This window comes from Camelus ferus, chromosome 4, assembly GCF_009834535.1.
Source record: "Camelus ferus isolate YT-003-E chromosome 4, BCGSAC_Cfer_1.0, whole genome shotgun sequence".
Classification (NCBI taxonomy): domain Eukaryota; kingdom Metazoa; phylum Chordata; class Mammalia; order Artiodactyla; family Camelidae; genus Camelus; species Camelus ferus.
Window position 1 is genome coordinate 4,050,757 of NC_045699.1, and position 20,427 is coordinate 4,071,183.

Here is a 20,427-nt window from a genome sequence, read left to right on the forward strand (position 1 = left end):
TTTAACAAAAATAGTATTGCTAGGAGTTAGCTGAATCACTAGGAAATTAATATAGTAGGCTAAATGGACAGTGAATACAAATAATGTTGGTGTTTCTACTCTCCGATCATTTTATTTTTTTATTTTAAAAATTAATAAGTTTAATTTGCATTTCTTTTATGATATCCACTCTTATTTTTTATTTCTTTAGCAGAGAAAGAAATCAGTTTTATTATTGAATAAGCATTGAGCCAGATTACAATTGCATCGTAGGCAACCTGCTAAAGAGATTGCAAAGAAAGAAATCCCACCTTTTTATGTAGGCTGGCAGATACAATCCCCGACAATATGCTAATGTCATTATCCAAAGGAAAAGTAAAACTTCTGTTTTTTGGACAAGTAGAAAGTTATGTCTTGGCGCCAAGTGCCTAGGATTTCCAAAAAGACAGGGAGATGGGGTGCCACCTCTTTTCATTGTTACATATTTTTATTTTTTAAAATTGTGGCAAACTGTACATAGCAAAAATTGTACTGTTTTAACCATTGTTAAGTGTACAGTTTAGTGAAATTAAGTACAGTCTTTCCTTGGGTATATGCAGGGGACTGGTTCTAGGAGCTCCTTTAGATAGCAGAATCTAAGGATGTAAAATCTCTTACGTAAAATGGCGTGGTACAGTGGATGTCGTCGGCCCCCTGTAAAACCTGTGGTTTCGCATCTGCTGATGTGGAGGGCTGACTGCACGTTCACGCCGTTGTGCAACCATCACTACCATTTATCTCCGGAAAGTTCTCTTCCCAAACTGAAACAGTCCTCACTGAATGCTAACTCTCCATTCCCCTCTGCCGACCTCTGGCAGCCAGCATTCTGCTTGATTGTCTCTGTCAGTCTGACTGCTCAAGGCACTTTTTATGAATGGAATCAAACATAATTTCTTTTTGTAACTGGCTTATTTCACTGAGCATGGTGTCCTCGAGGTTCATCCATGTTGTAGCATGTGTCAGAATTTCCTTCCGTTTCAAGGCTGAATAATATTCTATCGTGTTGGATAGACCACATTTTGCTGATCTGTTCATCAGTCAGTGGACCCTTGGGTTGCTTTTACCTTTTGGCTATTGTGAACGATATTGCTATGAAGATGGGGATGCAAATATCTGTTTGAGTACCTGCTTTCAATTCTTTAGGATCTATTTCCAGAAATGGAATTGCTGGGTCATATGGTGATTCTGTGTTTAGTATTTTGAGGAACTGTTAAACCGTTTTTCACAGCATCTGCCCCATTTTACATTCCCATCAGCAATGTGTGAGGGTTTCAGTTTCTCCACATCCTCACCAACACTTGCTTATTTCTGTTTTGTTTTTTTATGTAGTATCCATCCTAATATGTGAAATGGTATTTCATTGTGGTTTTGATTTACATTTCCCTATGATCAATGAAGTTGAGAATCTCTTTATGTGCACTCCTTTATTTTAAAAGAAATTATCCTTGCTTTTTAATAAGATCACTGCAACTAATTCTTTATTCTGTAAGAACCAGTGATAACCAAGAGCTATATAAGGTAAGAAGCTTATTCAACGATGATTTCAGATTTCCCGAGGAGGAGAGATTTACATTTAGAGACATTGCTAATGTGTGTCATAACATTGAAATCTCCCTTTTAAAGTAAACAACAGCAATACAAATCCTACACCAAATCGGCATTGACTTTCATGTATTCACTCTTTAGCTCTACTTGAGTAGGGAGTAACTCTTCTGAGTAAGTTCTACCCACTTAATACCTACTGACTCGAATTCATCTGGATAAAGGTCAGAGCCTGATTTTTTTTTTTTTTAAACAAAAGAATTTAGGTCAACTCATGTCCTCTTATGTTCAGGTTAACTTATGCCTTTTAAATATGGTAGCTGGTTGGAGCATGTCACGTTATGCCCCAAGCTTCTGTAAAATTATTCTGAGGAAAAACACACCTATTTTTTTCCTTTGTATCAGAAAATCTGTTTCTGACAACTCAGTGTCTTACGTCCTGCATGAAGAGTATGAAGAAGCAGACCCTTTCTCACATGGCTTAAGAATGAATAGTAGCTGACGTTTATCGAGTGCTTTTTATTTATGAATAGATTCGGAGCTGTTCGCATGTAGTAACTCAGTTAATTACTACAGCTATCCTGTGAGGTAGGAGAGCACTATTATTTTTGCAGATGATGAAATGGAAGTGCAGAAACCATCACAGTAGGCAGAGGAGTTCACCCGCCGGAGACACAAAACCTCGCTGTGCAGGGGCTTCTTCCCTGGAGGCGAGGAGTAAGTAACGGTGTTACGTTTTCATTCTTATGGGACTTTCCCCATAGCTGCTTTGAACATTAATGAATAATTTATATGCAAAGTAAGCTTGGGAATTTTTTAGTCATCATTCCTTGTAAAAAATACTGACTTTTGATGTATCTGCCTTTTTAATGATGAAACTTAAAACTGTTGAGAAAAAGATTTCCCTAGGATTCTGTGGCAAGTAGATAGGAGCATTAAAATGATCCCAGCTAAGTACAAAATACTTCATTTGGACCAAAAATGGAGCATTTTGTCAGCTACTAAAGACCTTCCGCACTGATTGGGTTGGAGAGGTGAGGCGAGGTGTTCTGTGATTCCCAGCCTGGTTGTAGCCACCAAAGCATGTAGCAGGTGTCAGCGTTGAATGCCCTGTGCTGTGTACACAGGAGCGCTTGAATTCACTCCCTTGATCTGAAGTTGCATTCTAATGCAGTGGTGATGGCAGCCAAGGCAAAAATCAGTCAAGGTGGCGGGTGGTCTTTGGTTACGGGGGTTTTCTGTAAGGAGGCGGTGATAATTCCAAGTCTGGTTTGCTCTTGTTCAGAGGAGGCCCTAACCCCTTCTGTTACCATCTGTAAGTTAGGTAGGTCTCAGGGCTTGCTTTTTTAGCTTGCTTTTGTACTGTTGGGGAGTTCAAATAGAAATCATCTTCCCAACATTGTACTTCATAGTTTTTACTCGCTTCTAAAATTAGAATTAAGAGCTAGACATAACCATTTTCATCATACTGTGCCCAGTCTGAGCCAGGAGCTGGAAGGCCAGGGAATTAGAGAAACAGAACACAGGTGATAGGGTGGAATAGACGAGATGGGAGACAGGAGCGAAAGGCTTTCAGACCAGAAGAAAGACACATTCAAAGGAGAAAGAACTGCTGATGCCCTGTTAGGCCCTGCTTCTCGGAAGCTTCACCTCTGGAACTTCATTTTTATTTTTAATTAAATGGCTACCTCTCTGGTCCTATTTTAATGCAACCTAGGCCTTTTCCTATGCCCACCCAAACCTTACATCGAGTCTTCTTTTTGCTCTATCCGGTTCTCTGCACCCAATTCTTCATTAGGCTCTTTGACGCGAGTCTGGGCCTCTTACAAGTATTGCTGGTTGCTGGACTCCATTCATTCATTCATAGGTTATATATACCATCTGTGGTCGGCTTTCCTCCGTCCCGCAGTTGCACTGTCTGGGGAAGACTTGTATTTTCACGTGGTAAGCTCTCGGACGCTTTGCCTTTCAGGCCTTTTAATGCTTTATTCACCTGATGGAAATGCTTAAAACACTGTTTCAGCTAGTGTGTTGTACACTATTGACTATTTCCTTTTTAAAATAAACTCCTTACTTTGGAATAATTGAGGTTTGTAGAAGAGTTGTAAAGATGGTACAGAGAGTTCCCGACTATCCTTCTCTCAGCTTCCACGCATGTCAGCATCCTTTGAGCAAGTGCAATTATGAAAACTAAGAATTAGCATTGCTACTGTACCCTTAACTGCATTATGTGTTTCATTCAGGTTTCATCCATTTTCCACCCGTATCTTTTTCGGATGCCCTGTCGCCTTTCGGCGTCTCGTCTCCTTAGTCACCTTAGGTCTGGGACAGGTCCTCAGCCTCTGCCTGCCTCTGGTGACCTATACTTTTGGAGAACTGATCAGGCATTTTGTAGGCTGGCCTCCAATTTGGGCTGTCTGATGTTTTCTTGTGATTTGGGGAGAATGCTCCAGAGATGCGGTGCCCTTCTGTGCCGCAGTGGTGTCTACTGGGCGTGACTGTGGTCCCCTTTGCTGGTTCGGTTCTTAGGAGGCGGTCATCCAGTGCAGCCTACATTCAGGGGGAGGGGTAGGGGTTAAACTCCACATTACCTTCTTTAATTCTTCTCTGAGGAATATTTGTCTCTTCTTCCTCCTTTATTTCATTATTTGTTTTTGTCAGTCTGGACTCACATATTCATTGTGTACTTTGGTTATAAGCCAGTACCACGTTATTTATTTTGTTGCACAAATTCTCCCAGCATTGGTGGAACATCTTTCCACCATCTTTCAGGTGGGTCCTTGTGTGCCTCTGACAAACCCCATCCTTTGTTTGTGGCATCATAGATGCTCCGGACTCATCTTGGATTTCCCCGCCCCAGCTTCACCCATTTTTTTCAAAGGCTCTCGTCCCTTTTAGTGGAGAATGGTATTTAGAAACCAGATCGGGGTGCAGGTATCCTTTCTCCTGGGGTGTTGCTGCTTCTAGGCCCTCTGCTGATAGCTAGGAGATGTGTGTGTAGACCAACCCACGTGTACACACTCACCTCTGATGACTTCTGTGCCTGTAGGTCTGTGTTGTCACCTACACACCGGTTCTTACGGACATCTGCATGGCTAACCCAGCACCACAGGGTCATGCTAGCTTCCTCCCTTTGCGCATTTGTGACTCCGTTCTGTGACCGGGAGACACCCAGGTCATCTACCATCCATCTACCCCAGCCGTACACACGAGGGTGATTGCAGAGTTGTTCACCCGCACCCCTGCCACACGCTGGTTACCAGGAGCTCATTGTTGGGTCACTGCTTCCCCTCAAAGCATTGTTTTCCAAGGTTACCTAGGGCTGTCCTCCCAACCCCTCAGGGGGGTTATTTTATACATTTTATAATATAATTCCATACATCTGTCAGTTTGTATTCTGTCCCGACACCACTGATATGCTGGCTATTTTTTTTAAGTTGTGTTTATTAAAGTTGATTCTCTGATGAGATGTACAGTCAGGTGCGCTTGTACAGATGCAGAGAGTCATGCTGTATCGGTCCCCCAGACTCTCATTTAGGTGTTTCATTTCCCTCATTGCATAACTGCTGCCCCACCCTGCTGCTCTTCACCTGTTGGGAGGCATTGCAGCTCTGTTCCCTTGTGGTTTTCAGTGCCATGTAGCCTTTCCTCAGAGAAAGGCATAATGGATTTTAACTGGTGGGGAACAATACTAGCATTTTAGAAGTTGAAGGAATCTGAAAGATTCGTTAATTTTACATTCCTAGCTGGGCAGACTGGGCATTAAGCCAGAACTGGAACCTAGACAGCTCTCCTCCCCATCACTATCACGCCGGTACCTGAGATAGCAAAGATGAGCAGGACAAAGGGCACAGATTGCTCCACCTTACTTTAGATTTGAAGTCTCCGCTTACCTAAGGCCATGGTTCCTTTGTCTTAGGAGATTAATTCTAACAGACAACTGTTTAATGTTAGGTGTGCTTTGGGGGAGGATTAAAGTATTGTTAATCATTTGCAAAGTAGCATTGTAGTGAATTATTAATGGTTCACTCACTTTGCTTTTTAATGCCAGTCTGAAACCAAGTGTTCTGAATGAACCAGGAATTGTGTTTGGGGAAGGGGCAGTGGACGGAGGTGATTGTGGAAAGCCCACCATCCCACTCTCCAGAGACAGATGAAACCACTCTGTAAGTCTACTGGATGCTGGCTTCTACTGGATAGAATTTATCTTATTCATCTCTGTAAGTAGTTTTAAGACTGTTAGTAGACCTCCGAACTGGGACCCCCAGAGTTTTTTTTATTTTAGAGACAGTGCTTACTGTGTGCCAGGCACCGAGCTAGACCCTTGATACGTAGATGAGCAAGTTGCATGCCTCGTCTGACAGGTGTGAAAGGAGGGCTACCTGCCCCTCAGCGCAGTGGCACAGAGGGGTATGGCTTATACCAGTGCTGTTTCAGCTTTTCATTAGACTATTTTTCCTTTTAAAAAGTATTTTTTTTTTTTAAAACTGATTGCACCACCCTGCACAAAACTATGTTGGTTTTTGCTTTTTCCTTTCCAGTTGTTGTCCCCACAGGCGTACTTTTACACGTTTGTGTATACTGGTTGTTATGTTCTGAAATGGTTTTGTTTAGTATTTTGTCCTCAGCTTTTCGCAGGTTTCGCCACAATGTTGTGTAGTTGCTGTATTTACCCAGCTCCTTAATGTTAACCCTTTTTTTCCTGTAGAAGCCTACTCTTACCCTTTTTATACTCCCAGCGTTTTTCATCGGGTATGTTGGTTTCTTAGGTATTTCCTGGAGTAAGGTTATTCCAGGGTCAACGACTATGAGTGCTTTACAGCTCTGGAAATACATTATCTATTGTTTCCCAGTGCCAACAGCCTTCCTTGAAAACCTGCCAAATTAGACCTGTCCCTGCCTGCTCTGACTCCATCACCTGCTGCTTTCCCGTGGGTCCCTGCGATGGGGCTGCAGACACATCACACTCACCTCTGGCCCGGGGTACCTGCTCTTCCCCTGCTTGAGCACCCTTCGGGGTGACCTGCTCAGGGCTGGCGCCTTCTTTCCCCACCCAGGGCTGTTGTGAGGGAGATGAGGCAACACGCCAGGAGGCACGCAGCCCAGTGATGGCGGAGAACAGGTGCCCAGGGAGGATGAGCCACGTCATCTCTTAACTGCTCTCGTCCTGGAGCTGGTTCTCAACGGCTCTCAGCCTCAGTTTCCCAGAAGAATAGGTTAATAAACTCTCCTGCAGAATACAACTATTGAGTATACAGTACTCGACTTAGACGTTTAATTCTGCCCTATCTCTGCAGGATACCTGGCTCTGGAGCAAGCAGCCAGGCTGCCTTTTCTAGAACTCCTCCAAGGGGTGTGGAGCGAGGAGGGTGCTGACTCACGATCTCTTGTCACTTCAGGGCCTCTTAGGAGATTGTGCAGACTTACTATTAAAGATGCCTGGGAAACAGGAATTGCTGGTGATTTTTAAATGCCTTAAGACACTGCTGTAAAGTTCTGTGTAATAAAGTGATTTGCGATAGAGAACTTGGACTTGAAAGTTATCACTTCTAGATGAAGCTGGCCTAATTTTAGAGGTTTTTTTTTTTTTTTTAAACTATACTTTTCTATCTTAGTGAAAGTACACTGCTTTTTAGATTAAGAGGTAAAACAATCCTCCTATACTAAGACAGAATATTGACTAATTGAATATTGTTTTATTTTCTTATAAAGTAAAATACTTTTGTCAAAATATTTATCAAGAGAAGGCAGAAAATTATTTTTCCTTTGAATATGCATCTTTAAAAGAGTTGCTTTGCCTCCAAGTGAGATTTCATTATAACTAACTTTCCAATAAAATTTGGTGATAGTCAGTGAGAAATGAGTGTAACTCTACAGTGATGTCTAGCAGGTGACCATTGAACACTTGAACTTCATTTTTAAAGTATTTTTATTTTTAATTTTAATTCAGTATAGCCATACATTGGGCAGTGTAGTTTTAGGAATTTATATTTAAGGGCACATGTGTTTTACCTTTAGGGCTCTATAGAGAGTTAACCTTCCATAGCCGAATCACCTGATTAAGTTTAACATTCTGTTTTCTAAAATACTTTTATCCATTGTAGAAACAAACAAACAAAAACCCTGCCAGACTTTAGTTGGATGAATGCGTTTGGGAAACAGCGGGAAAGGACGCGATTGTCTTTGACTTTGTATATTTTAGGAAGATGTGTTTCAGTGCCTTTTGGTATGTTTTTAGGAATAGAGAGATCCCGGGGGCCTTTTACCATTCTGTGGGCGCTGCTTCTCTGCCCTCCTTAGTATGTCCCGACACCTGAGGGAGGTGGAGCCGGCCTTTCACAGGGGGAGAGCCAGTACCAGCAAAGAAGTTCGGCTTGTAGTTTTCATCACGGAAAAGGCAGTAAATTTAGCGCTAGTCTTCACGGCTGTCCTGAACCTGGCACTACCCCACCAGGCCTGGTCCTTTGCACAGAATAAGCATGTGACAATTATTTGGAGGTAAACATGTTCATTCTGATTATTATCCCGTATGCCGATTGCTTCAGGTGTGTAGTAATTAGTGCACAGGTAGGTGATGAGTGATACTTGGCTTTTATTTTATTAAAAAAAAATCCTTCTGATTATTTTACCTATTGGATCTACTTTGAAGAAATTATTTTGTGGGGGAGGGTATAGCTCAGTGGTAGAGGGCATGCTAAACATTCGTGAGGTCCTGGGTTCAATCCCCAGTACCTCCTCTAAAAATAAGCCTAATTACCTCCCCACGAATAAAATAATTAAATAATAAAATAATAAATAAAATAAAATAAATAAAAAAAGGAAGTTATTTTGGTTTCACTGAGCGTGTCTGCATTCTTTCTCCTTCCTTCACACTTCTTTATTTTCCTTTTCTCTCTCTTTTTCCCCCACGTCTCCCTCTTTTCCTTCAAAATACTGCCACAGGGGTCAGCTGGCATTGCATGTTTTGAAGTAGGGTGATCTTTGAACTTGAGAAGAAACTGAAAATGAATTTACAGTCGGGATGGAGATTACTGACCAGGAGGTTTTTTCCCACTGAAATTTCTCATTTGAGCAATGTGCTGCACACTTTGCCGTGGCCTTTCTGACCGTTTGGCCCTGTTGCGCATCTTCCATATCTGAAATTTGCAGAGTCTGTGCAGATAGCGCCTGCGTATTGAGCAAGTGCTGCAGCGGGGCCCGGCCTCTGACAAAGCGCCCCTTTCTCACCCAGGTCGCGCAGAGCATCGAGGACCATCATCAAGAAGTGATCGGTTTCTGCAGAGAAAACGGCTTCCACGGCTTGGTCGCGTACGACTCCGATTACGCGCTGTGCAACATCCCTTATTACTTCAGCGCCCACGCCCTCAAGCTGAGCCGGAATGGGAAAAGTCTCACCACAAGCCAGTACCTGATGCACGAGGTTGCCAAGCAGCTGGACCTGAACCCGAACCGCTTCCCCATCTTTGCCGCTCTGTTAGGTACGAGGGCAGTGTGAGAACTGTCTTTAGTTTTATAAAGGGGTTCTGTACTAGGAACATGCTGATTTCTTGGTTTTTTTAGTTTCAGTGCTGAAATGTTTTCGATTGTCTCTTAAATTGAAAAGAACCAGGAAACGGGCTTCTCAGTAGCATTCCTTATTCAGTATTATTTTCTGGTGTCACTGACAATGTGCTTCTTTTGTTCTTAAGTGTTTGTTTATGTATTGTTCCATCTGGGCTGAGAGACTAATTTTGTGAGTAAATTCATTTCAAGTTGGAGGAAAATAACATTTTAAAATGACAAAGGTTAACACCTTCTCACCATGAAAATCAGACATTTAAACCTTTGCCCAAATTATGTTTGTTATAGAAGAAAATGTGCTATGAAGTTGGCGCTGTCATGTTTTCCCCCTCATTTTTGGGATACTCACTACTTTAAAAGAAAACAATAAAAATAAACTATTTTCACCTTGTTTCCAAAGGCTACATCTTAAGTAAATGTTTAAGTGTCTTTAAAAACTCCCTTGGAGGAATTCCTTATGCTGAATACCTAGAAAGGATGAAATTTTTTTTTTAACTGAGGTTTTATATGTTCATTTTTTTGAAAATAACTTGCCAGTAAGTAATATATTCACCCATCACCCTGTCTGCATTTTATAGTCGTATTCTTTCTTTTCTTTTCTGTCAGCTCCCCTTTCTTATGCTTGCAACCTGCAGGTCTCTAGCTACTTGAATATCCAGCTGTAGTTTGCTGAGAGTTTGTAAAAAGTCCGTCCATAATATAAGTAAACATGTTCCGAGCAAGAGCCTTCCTGGGAGTAAAATCCATGAACTTCGGTGATAGGATTGGGGGCTGTTTGGGACACATAGGCCCTTTTTGAAAGACATGTGGTCTCCAGAAAAGGGAGACCTTTTGCAACTCTATCCATTTGTATTCTGTAGAGGTCGGCAGCCTGATCCGGTTAAGAGGGGAATTATATTGTGGGTTATTTTTAGAAATTCCCAATTATCAGATTTTTTAATAAACATTCCCAAAAAGTTCTGTACAACTAGAAATTATAGTGAGGGAGCCATAATTTGTCGTATAGTATTTCTTGATGACGTTTCAAATTTTATAGCTACAAGTCTGTCAACAAAATAATGATTTTACAAGTTGTCTTTATTTGGATTTAATCTCAGATACATGTCTTTAAGTTAGTACTTCGCTATTTTCTGCGCGTTTTCTTAGGGAACTCTTCTGACGTGGGATTTGGAGGATTAAAGCTAATTTTCCAAATATATATAGTACTTTCATATTTTCAGATATTAAAGTATAAAAGGATATTTCCTCTAATGTTAAAAAGTGATGATGTGGATGGGCACATTATGAAAAGTTTATTATTTATGCAAATGTTAGGCAAAATGACTTGGACATGTGGACTGACTTTAAATGGATGGGAAAATTATAGTACCTTTAGAGTATGGCTGCCTTAGCTAATTAGAGATGTGAAGATATTTGTTTATCTTAATTAAGAAACATTGAATAAATTTCAAGGGAGATAATAATACCAACTCATACTTTTCTAGCTAAATTATTTTGTGAAATATTAAATGAAAAATAATCAGTAGTAACATTTTGAATAATTTAGGAATGAATGAATTTAGGGCTTGGAATTTCTTCCAAAAACTTTGATAAGTTATAGATAAACTCTTGTTTGGGTGAGCATTTTTATTTTATATTTTATGTAAAAGTTGCAGTCTCATCAAAATGAGAAAAATAGTTTTTCCTTTCTGTAATAGAAAGTATAATTTTTCCTTTTGTTACTAGGAAGTATAATTTTTCCTTTTTGTGAGAGAAAGTATAGGTATATAAGTTGTTTTGTTTTAGAAAGGTTGAGTGAAATACTCATTTAAGTATTTGACCCAAGCTTTAACAGACTTTCACTGATGTTGGAATCAGCTTAATATTTTTTCAGATAGAAGCTTCAAAAACAAATCTCAGACATTTTATACTTACTTCACAGCGAAGTTCTCTGCAGTCCATGAACAGCAGTGCAAAACTTAGTAACTGGACGGTTAGTACTTAGCTTTGCATCTTCTGGACGTGGCAGTTCAGTCCATGGCGGTGTCATGCGTTTGTGTGTTTAGAGCATTATGATTAGCACTGGCAAATGAACGCCCCTTGTTTGGCTTTCCATAGCAGCTGTTTAATGAATTACTCACTGATTACTAATTAATGAATCACCAGTTACTTCGCGTGGAGGTGACAAAATCATGATATAAAAACCACAGAATTATTAGGAAGTTTCTGTTTTTAAATTTTATCAATATAAGTAACACACTAAAGATGTCAGTATACCAGGCATCAAAGCATTACAGTAAAGGCAGAGTGTTTTCCCCCCAAATGCGGTTTCTCAGCTGAATACACTTCTTATTTGTGACACAGCCCTGGTGATAGGGTGCACAGCGGAGAGGCACTTCTTGGTGCTGATAGTCTGTGCTTTGTTATGTCTATTTGTGGGTGGGGTGGGAATTGTGGGAGGAGGGTGTTGATCCGTGTCACAGGCAGCAAACATTGTCACTTGACCTTCTTTAGATTTGATAACTGTGTAGATTCTGCCTTTGCTGTTGAACATAGTTCACAGAATGCAGTTTGAACCATAGTTTCTCATAAACAAATGAAGACGTGTATCGAGTTGGTATTTGGCATCTGGCATTATCAGACTGATCTTAATGCTGTTCTGGGAAGTTACTCAGGTTTTCATGCAGTTTACTTAGTTGAAATGCTATTTAGCCTCTCCTGGAAATTCATGGTGTACTTGAGGCAGCTGCAAGAAATCTGCCTGCTGTATGTTGCTTTGTGTTAAAAGATGAAAAAATACTCTCAATTTCTGTGTGAAAGATTTATGTGGTATATCAAGTGAGATGGTCCTAAGAAATCTTACTGCAAAGTCTAAAACTAAGAAAGGTAATCTACAGATGCAGTGATGTCAAGTTTCCGTGTGTCACTCATGATGGCTTTTCTGGTATCCCTGTTTGTATTCCAGGAAATCACATTCTACCTGATGAAGATCTGGCTTCCTTCCATTGGAGTTTACTTGGTCCAGAACATCCACTAGCCTCACTTAAGGTACAGATTCATTTCATTTCCAACATTTCTTGATTTTGCTATTACTTTCATAGTATAAATAACGTTTCTTTATTCTAGAAGGAAATGTACCACAAAATCAGCAAAATTGGCAACTGTCTTAAAAAACAACCAACCCCACCGTATCTTGTTCCCAGCACCTGTATTTTAGGGAAATGTATAAATGTCCTTAAAAATTCTCTAAGACACATTCTTCATGCCTTATATACCTAGATAGGTGAAAATCTTTTAGCTAAAGTTTTTATGTATTAATTTTCTTACTTACAAATATTAATTTTCCAACAGGTAGCACAATCTTTGGTTACTCAGATCCACATCTCAGTGAAGTTTGATAAATTTCATAATTTTCTTACTAATTTTCTGAAATTGTAAGACTCCATTTACAGTTTTAAAGCTTTTCAATGATGGAGAGGAATCCCAAGTTCACTAGAGAAATGGTCCCTTTGTACTGTTTTGTTAATACTTACTTTCTTATTTTTTTCTACTTCTTGTTTGTGAAAGTAATAAACATCCAAGAACATGCACTTAAATTTGAATTTTCTGAAGTGGGAACGTTTACGGTTTGATGAGAGCCTAGTAGTGGAATTGGTGTGAGCCACTGCGCATCTTGGAGTTGTACTTGTGAGCGGCTTCCTGTGATTTTCCACATTCCCTTTGCTGGGTGAATTGGCTCTGGCATTCTCGGCTTTGGCTTTGTGATCATTGCTGCTCTTTGTTTGGTGGGGAATTGGGAAGCTGGGACATAGACTGGCAGCCTGGGCCTCAGTTCCTCACGGCAATGGGGAGGTTGCGTGGAATGGTTTCTGAATGCACTTTTTCCTATAAAGTTCTGTCAGAATCACCCTCTCTCCATAAATCAGCTTAATTGGTGGTTAGTTTCAAATTGGAGTTTTTGTCTCTTAGCTTATAGAGCATTTTGGTGATACTTGCAAGTCCCAGTGGCACTCCTTTCCTGCCCCTGTCATCTTGTTCCTTGCTGCCCAGAGCCCCTTTCTTTTCCATTTCTTACCGATGGGGCCTCATGTTTTCCTTTTCGTTCTGACAGTGCTTGGTACGGGGCTTTTCAACTTCTGTTTGAAAGTTAAGTTTTTCTCCTTTTGTTAGCAATCACTTGTTCTCTTTTGCTTTTTTGTCCTTGAAGGAGAACAGCTTTCTCTTTGCTATTTGGCCAGAGTGTTCTTTATGAGTGTTCTCATTTACAAAGTGCTGCAATTTGTATAATCTTAATTCTGAACTTCTGGTGATACCGTTAGTGAAACGCAGAACGGGAAAAATACAGTCTGAAATCAGATGGACTCAAAAGCATCGTGCTCATTAGATTTGTCAAGTTGAGACACAATGAAGGCTTGCTTTTTGAAGGTTTGTATAGTTTTGAGTAGCAGGGGTGAGGGGCTGCCACCAGGATCTCAGACCATATTCCATATGTCTGAATTGAGCTGGCTTTGCTTCATGTGTCAGAGGTTAGAAGTGAGGAGGAATTACTGGAAAACAAACTTAATCTATTGACAAGTCACAACATCACTATCATGTATTTATCCTAATTGTTTGTTAAGAAAAATATTGAGTATGTAAAAAGTTGAAATAGAAAATGTTTATCGATATGTAGCTACCATCTTGGTTCAACAGTTAACACTTTGCTCTAAAATATATTTGTGTCTGTGTGTTTGTTTTTTAACTCAGCTATTTAGAAGTAAGTTACAGATAACTTAACACTTCAAAGTTTGTGAAAACTTTGGTTTATGTCACTACCACCTCAGAATAATCTCTTACTTATATTACTATTCGCATATCAACTAAATTGATAGTTCCCTAATGTCATTTAATATTAAGTCCATGTTCAGATTTTTCAGTTGTTCCCTGAAAATCGTTTATAAGATTGTTTGTTGTTTTTAAAAAATCGATTCAGTCTAATTTTGTGCATTATCATCAGGTGTATTTTAAATATTAGCTGGCTACTTTAAAAAAATATTTTATTTATTGTATCATTAAAAAAATTATTTTTAATCAGCAGGAGGAGGTAATTAGGTTTTATTTTCTTTTTAGAGGAGGTACTGGGGTTTGAACCCAGGACCTCAAGCATGCTAAGCATATGCTCTACCACTTGAGCTGTACCCTCCCCCCAATAGCTGGGTGTTTTTATGGCATAATAGAGGAACAGTCCAAAATCATTTTTCAGTGACTTGATGGGTTGTAGGATTTCTAAAGTCACATTCTGAAAAGCAAGCATGTCTGACTTTGAGTGCAAAAATTACAAAACTTTTATGTTTTGACCTTTTATATATATTTCCGGTGTGTAGCATCGTTTTAATCATTTTAACCAAGACTGTGAGATTTTTTTTTCTCATGAATGTTGCTACTCTATACAGTTGTCTGTCTCCCATCTACTTCTTTTGTCTCTTTTTCCCAGTTATGAAACTAATTAACTACATCTTTTGAAAGTTCAATTCGTTGGTGATTATGAAACTTTCTTTTGATTTTTATTAGTTTCTTTTTAACACAGTATGTTGTATACACAGCTTTTAAGGATATCTGATTTTGCATCTCCAAGTTCAAGCATTCTTCTTACCCTGCTATATTTTACCAAAACATTCTGCCAAAATCATATCTACAGGAGGGTTGTTCACAGAAGGCTGGTGTTACGTGAACTCACTGTCTAATCAATTCGAATCGCCCCTTAACGTGTAATACCGTAATCCTAACCCTCTCAGCATTTCCACATCACTGTCCACAGTGCTGGTTGGGCTCAGAGAAGAGCGTGCCTGCCTGGGGCTCTGTGGGTTGAGAAGCGAAAGTAGAACCCAGAGTGGTCATGATAAACAGCTGAGACACTGAGACCATGGGATGGTAGCCAGAGCAGAGGCCAGGAAGGGAACAGAATTCTGTTTTGTGCTGCTGTATTAATCAGGGCCCGTGCTCACTAGGGCAGGAATGCAATGCTAGACATACTTAGAACCTAAAATCAGTTAAGAACAGTAGGAAAAAGGAAGTAAGGTGGCTGGTCAGGTTTTCAACTTTTTAGTACTTCAGTTCTCATGTTAAGAACTTCCAGTAAGGTAGCATCGAGTTTCTTAGATTTGGAAATAAAGAATATTTCATTTATGTTCAGGATGGCGGAAGACTGTTTTAAGCAATATAAAATTCTATATCCAGGAGTGGGGGGCCCTTTGGGATGTGATGCAGTCAGCCCTGGTGGAAGCACCTTCTGGCCATAAGCGTGTGCTAAATGAGTGCCCTTTTCTTTTGTTTTAATGTGCTTTTTGAGTTTTTTAATTGTTCTATGGCTTTGAGGCCTTGTAAGCTGTGGAAATTTTTATTTGGGGTAGGCATTTAGTTTTTTAATTAAGAACACTCTAAGTTGAATCATTAGTTGCAGGTCATTGTGTTCATTTTAATGGCTTCTGTGTTCCTAAATTTTATATTCAGTTTCGTGTATTTTGAGTTTTTCATCCCTGTCAGTCATTCATGATCCCCAAGTATTTCCTGCCACAGAGTTCTTTCGCCGTTTCCTTGATATTGGACAAGCCACCTTGCAAGTTATATGCCAGCCTTTCCTCTCCCCAGACCTCATACAAGTGTCATTGTCCTGTACAGCTATTCAGTCTGTATTTTGGTCTCTCTGTACCACTGCCCCAACTGTGACAAACAGGCAGAAGAGGCCCTTCCCCGCTCACACTGTCTCCCTCCTCCCCAGCCCAGTTCTGCCCATCAGCCGCGGGCCAGGCCGGCGCGGGTGCCACTGGGATTCCCTCTTCCTCTGCGCGTCTAGTGAAAATGATGCCCGGAAAGCTCCGTTACTCGCTCCTGCCTCTGCTCAGAGCTCCATCTAAGTCCTAGCCCTTGCCCATCTCTCTTTCTGATTTAAATAGTCTTCAGTATTTATAACCCTGCTTCTGGGTTCACTTTTTTTAGTTGCCTTTCTTTGTGAGCATTATCTTTTCCCTGAGGCAGCTGGATACCAGGGCAGTCTATCAGGTCAGTTCAGAAACAGTTTTTTTTAAATTTACCTAGAATTTTACCAAAAGTTATCTCTAACTATACTTTTCACATCTTACTGTCTGCCACCAAAAATCATCGAGCGGTCTTTTTTACAAATGTCTTTGGGGACAGTATGTGGCAGTCAACCCCAGGGAGGAGGGAGCCTGGTTCTGGGAAAGTAGCACGTCGCAGTCCCCAGGAACGTGGAGGTGGACGTCCCAGAGGGCCCCCCACCCCTGGATATAGAATTTTACATTGCTTAAAACAATCTTCCGCTGTCCTGAACACAAATGAAATGTTCTTTACTTCCAAATCTAAGATTTTTTTGCCAGATGTCTCCCTGCTACGGTCCACGTAACTCCAGCATTCCTAAGGTCAGGGTGCAGCCCAGGGCTTGCAGAGGGCCCTTGGGATGAAACCCAGGCTCGAGGTTCTCCCCATCTTGGCTTCCCTGAAGAGGCTCCGCCTGCTGCCCAATGTCTTCACACCCTCTGTACCTGACCCCTGTGTGGGTTTCATACCCCGGAGCCAGCTTCCAGAGAAGAGCGGCGTAATTTCAGGCATTTTGATACTGTATGGTGTGTCTGACATACTGTGCAGCTTTATTAGAGTGAGGTCAGTAATCAGACCCTTTCTGGATTCCTTTTTGAAAGTAAGTTGGGTGTAAATTATACATGGATAGAAGGCTAGGCTTCATTTATTCTGAGTTCCACCTTTTAAAGCATTGTAAGAGGGGGCAGTTTGGGCACTGAGACCTTCCAAAGGAGGAATTCCTGCTTACATATTAGTGTTAATTGGAGTTAACTCAATATATTCCTTTCTCAATATGTCATCCTGTAGTTTCATAATTGCTAAGTAGTACTTCCTAAAATCTAAGGACTTCTGGGGCTCTAGGGAAAATAATGTTAGGGGCCTGAAGGTTGAAAATTCAACCACTATGCAATATGGAAGTGAGAGCTATTTATTTATAATTTCACTTCTGGAAGAGAACCACTTTTAACAGATTGATATTTGATCCTGTAGAATTGTTTTAAAATATGTATCCTGCTAATATTGTCATTACTACAGTGTCATCATCACCACGCACTCAGTGACCTACACATTCTTTACAGCCTGGGTGGGACTTCGGTGCACAGATCCTCCATACTGGACTCTAAGCTTCTAGGTCATGGAAACTCGCTTTTAGTAAGAACTTTTATTCTTGACTCATTTCAAATTTATATATGGAATCCTTAAATGGAACAAACAGGACTGAACTCAAAAGATTTTTTTGCCAGTTTATATCTTCCCATCAGAGCTTTCCCCGTTCCCAGGGATTGTAAACGTGAAGACGGAAAGCTTGGTGTTTTGAGGAATCTGCTAAAATCTTTCGGACTCAAGAAATAGTTTTTCTTTATTTTACAGATTGTGGGTGGATCACAAGTCACTTTGCTGGGAAGGAGGAGCAGGGACATGGGAGGGGTTTGTGTTCCCTCGTTGTTACAGGGTCGCTTTCAGCTTAGCTCCTCCCTCCAGGGACTGGGCCTGGCAGCGGACGCCTTCCCCAGTGAGCTGGAATGTATGGCCCAGCCAGAGGAGGGGAGATGCGCGGTCTGGATGCAGTCCGGAAGATACAGTGTTTACAGTGTCCGACTTCTGATGCCTGGGGTGGCGAGTGATGGGGCCAAGAGAACTCAAGGACGCTCACTAGGGTACTTTTGCTTTCTGTTTCTTCTCATGACCTGGGATCTTCTAGTTTTATGTGAAATAAGCAGCATAGTCTCAGTTTTGAAACCGTGCACAGGCACTTTGAAGCATTCTACTTCTCGTCTCGGTGGGCTTACGTCCCTTTTAGACATTTCATACAGGTGGAATTATATGACCTCTTGTGTCTGGCTTATTTCATCGAGCATATTTTTTCAGGTTCATCCACATTTGTAACAGGTATCAGCAGTTCATTTCTTTTTGTGGCCAAATAATATTCCATTGTGTGGCTATACCTGCCACGTTTGATCCACTCGTTAGTCAGTGGACATTCAGGTTGTTCATCCAGTTTTGGCTCCTGTAATGAATATTCAAGTGCAAGTCTTTGTGCCGACATGTGTTTTCGTTTCTGTCGGATGTGTACCTAGGGCTGGAATTGCTGGTCATATGGTAATGCTTAACTTTCTGAGGAACTACCAGGCTATTTTCCACAGCAGCTGTACTGTTTACACTCTTCTTTCCAGCGATGTGTGAGGGTTCCGACTTTCCTACATCCTCACCAACACTTGTTATTGTCTGTTGTTTTATTTTTAGCTGTCCCACCGGGTGTGATGTGGTTTTGGTTTGCATTTCTCTGATGACTAATGACGTTGAGCATCTGCTTCTGTGCTCGCTGGCCATTTGTATACCTTCTTTGGGTAAATGTCTATTCATATCCTTTGTCCATGTTTAAATTGGGTTATTTTAAATTATTGAGATGTAAAAGTTTTTTAAAAAATATATTCTGGATATAGGTCTCTTACCAAATATATGACTTGCAAACATTTTCCCCCATCCAGTGGGTGGTCTTTTTACTTCCTTGATGGTGTCCTTTGATAACTCTTTTGAGACTCAGGCGATCTAAACCTTCTACTGCTCCTAGTCGCTCCACTTAGTCGCTGATTACATATTACAGCCTTAAGAATCATAGCCTTTCCTACATTTCAGAATCCTCAGTGCAGTCAGTGTCCTGGAGGTTGCCCACAGAACTTGGTTGCATATTCTTTGTAACTGAAGTGGTCTGCCCTCTACTGTACTGCAGCCTTCCAGGCACAGAGTCATAGACGGGGGCTCCTCGCAGAGGAGCTTACCTGTCTTACCCTCTGATACCCTCTCTCTGCTCTGTCTCTGCTGCTTCTCCCATTAGTGTTCTCACAAGCTGACTCTTTGCTCTCTCACCGTCCTTGGCCTTCTGCCCATTTTCTCACTGGTTCCTCCTCCCCTAGCCGGCCAAGGCCTCTCGGGGGGGCGTCTTGAACTGGCTGTTCCAGCATCTCCCTTCTCTTGCTCCTTCTTCCTCCTCACCTGCCCAGCAAACCCTTCACCCTAGTTAGGTACTGTCTAGAGAAGATCATGGGAACCACACAGCTGATGGATAACACTGCAAATTTATGGTCTAAGTTAAAGAAGGAGCTAAATAAGTAGATAAATATGTGTGTTTATGGCTCAAAAGACTGTTTTACAGACTTACTACATCCCAGTCAAAATCCAAGCAAGCTTTTTTTTAAAATAGAAATTGAAAAACTGATTTTAAAATTCATGTGAAACAAATTGCAAAGGACCTAAAATAGCAACAAAAATGTTGAAAAGGAAGAACAAAGTTGGAGGATTCAATATTACCTAATTTTAAGACTCACTTTAAAGCTATAATAAACAGCTCGCTGTGGTACTGATGTAACAGTAATCATATAGATCAGTGGAGCAGAACAGAGTCCAGAAATACACCTATACATACGTGGTTAGTTACTTTTGCCGAAAGTCCCAAAGTAACTAAATGGAGAAGGGTTGGTTTTTATGTTTTTTTTCTTTGTATGTACATATATTCATTTTCATATTCTTTTTCATTGTAGATTACTACAAGATATTGAATATAGTTCCCTGTGCTATACAGAAGAAATTTGTTTTCTATCTATTTTTATATATAGTTGTTAACATTTGCAAATTCCAAACTCCCAAGTATATCCCTTCCCACCCCCTTTCCCCTGGTAACCATAAGGTTGTTTACTATGTCTGCGAGTCTGTTTCTGTTTTGTAGATGAGTTCATTAGTGTCCTCTTTTTTCTTTTTTCCTTTTTAGATTCCACATATGAGTGATATCATATGGTAATTTTCTTTCTCTTTCTGGCTTACTTCACTTAGAATGACCCATCTCCAGGTCTATCCATGTTGTTGCAAGCAGCATTATTTTATTCTTTTTTTTTTTATCGCTGAGTAGTATTCCATTTATAAATATACCACAACTTCTTTATCCAGTCATCTGTCAATGGACATTTAGGTTGTTTCCATGTCTTGGCTATTGTATATAGTGCTGTTATGAACATTGGGGTGCATGTATCTTTTCAAATTAGAGTTCCCTCCAGATGTATGCCCAGGAGTGGGATTGCTGGATCATATGGTAAGTCTATTTTTAGTTTTTTGAGAACTCTTCATATTATTTTCCATAATGGCTGCACCAAACTACATTCCCACCAACAGTGTAGGAGGTTTCCCTTTTCTCCACACCTTCAGGAGAAGGGTTAGTTTTTTTTTATAATAGCAAGATATCCATAGGTAAAAATGAAAAGA

The 20,427-nt window shown here is 40.6% G+C and overlaps 1 protein-coding gene across 5 annotated transcripts in view; it reads left to right on the forward strand.

Moving 5' to 3' along the window:
- Window positions 1-20,427, forward strand: part of FAM120A (family with sequence similarity 120A) — a 97,928-nt gene that overhangs the window by 9,853 nt on the left and 67,648 nt on the right. For all 5 annotated transcript variants that reach the window (XM_032477427.1, XM_032477426.1, XM_032477425.1 and 2 more), the window contains exons 2-3: window positions 8,792-9,038; window positions 12,065-12,147. In XM_032477427.1, the coding sequence (XP_032333318.1) occupies window positions 8,792-9,038; window positions 12,065-12,147 (330 nt within the window). The remainder of the gene's footprint in view (window positions 1-8,791; window positions 9,039-12,064; window positions 12,148-20,427) is intronic.